Here is a 709-nt window from a genome sequence, read left to right as displayed (position 1 = left end):
CAACTCATCATCAAGCTTTGGTTATTTGAATCAGCTGTGTAGTGCTAGGGCAAAAAAATCGAAACATGCAGCCAGAGTTTGGGAAACCCTGGTCTGAACCTCAAGGGAGTTGCATGGGGAAGCTGCTGGGTTCGCCAGGCCCTGAGCTGAAAGGTGTGGATTGATCTGTACTGTGTCTACCTGGGTTGTGGTCGATGTTGGCCAGTAGTTCCAGCTGTGGTCTGAGGCTGTTCAGATTGGCTGGGTCTCCTGTTCTCTGTAGAACTATCGTCAGCTCCTGGACACTCTTTGCAAAGGACTCTGGGGACTGGAGCTGTGGGAGTGACCATCATCCAATAGAGTTAGTGAAGAAACACCTAACAACTCAATGAAGTGCAATTGAATATGGTTGTACTGAGTCTACACCAGCGGTATTCAACCAGGGGTCAGCGGAGGTACTGCAGGGGATCCACGAAATATTTTAAAAAATTACAATAAAAGTGGAATGCTTTTATGAATATCTCTAGCAACAATAGAATAAACTAATTTTGAATGACATACCTACAGTAGGAAAAGAGGAGAATATCTTATTTCTGATGATGCCAACTTTATTTCTCAACTCCTAATGTTGAGCAAATTACACTCACTGGAGTCAGTTACACTCACTGGAGTCAATTACACTCACTGGAGTCAGTTACACTCACTGGAGTCAGTTACACTCACTGGAGTC

At 44.3% G+C, this 709-nt stretch overlaps 1 protein-coding gene across 1 annotated transcript in view; it reads right to left on the bottom strand.

Annotated features, from left to right (window-relative positions):
- Positions 1-709, bottom strand: part of LOC111980052 (roquin-2-like) — a 45,202-nt gene that overhangs the window by 9,972 nt on the left and 34,521 nt on the right. The window contains exon 6 of the mRNA XM_070449765.1: positions 114-313. Coding sequence (XP_070305866.1) covers positions 114-313 — 200 coding nt within the window. The remainder of the gene's footprint in view (positions 1-113; positions 314-709) is intronic.

This window comes from Salvelinus sp. IW2-2015, linkage group LG20 (assembly GCF_002910315.2).
Source record: "Salvelinus sp. IW2-2015 linkage group LG20, ASM291031v2, whole genome shotgun sequence".
NCBI lineage: Eukaryota > Metazoa > Chordata > Actinopteri > Salmoniformes > Salmonidae > Salvelinus > Salvelinus sp. IW2-2015.
This window is presented reverse-complemented; position numbering and strand designations above follow the sequence as displayed.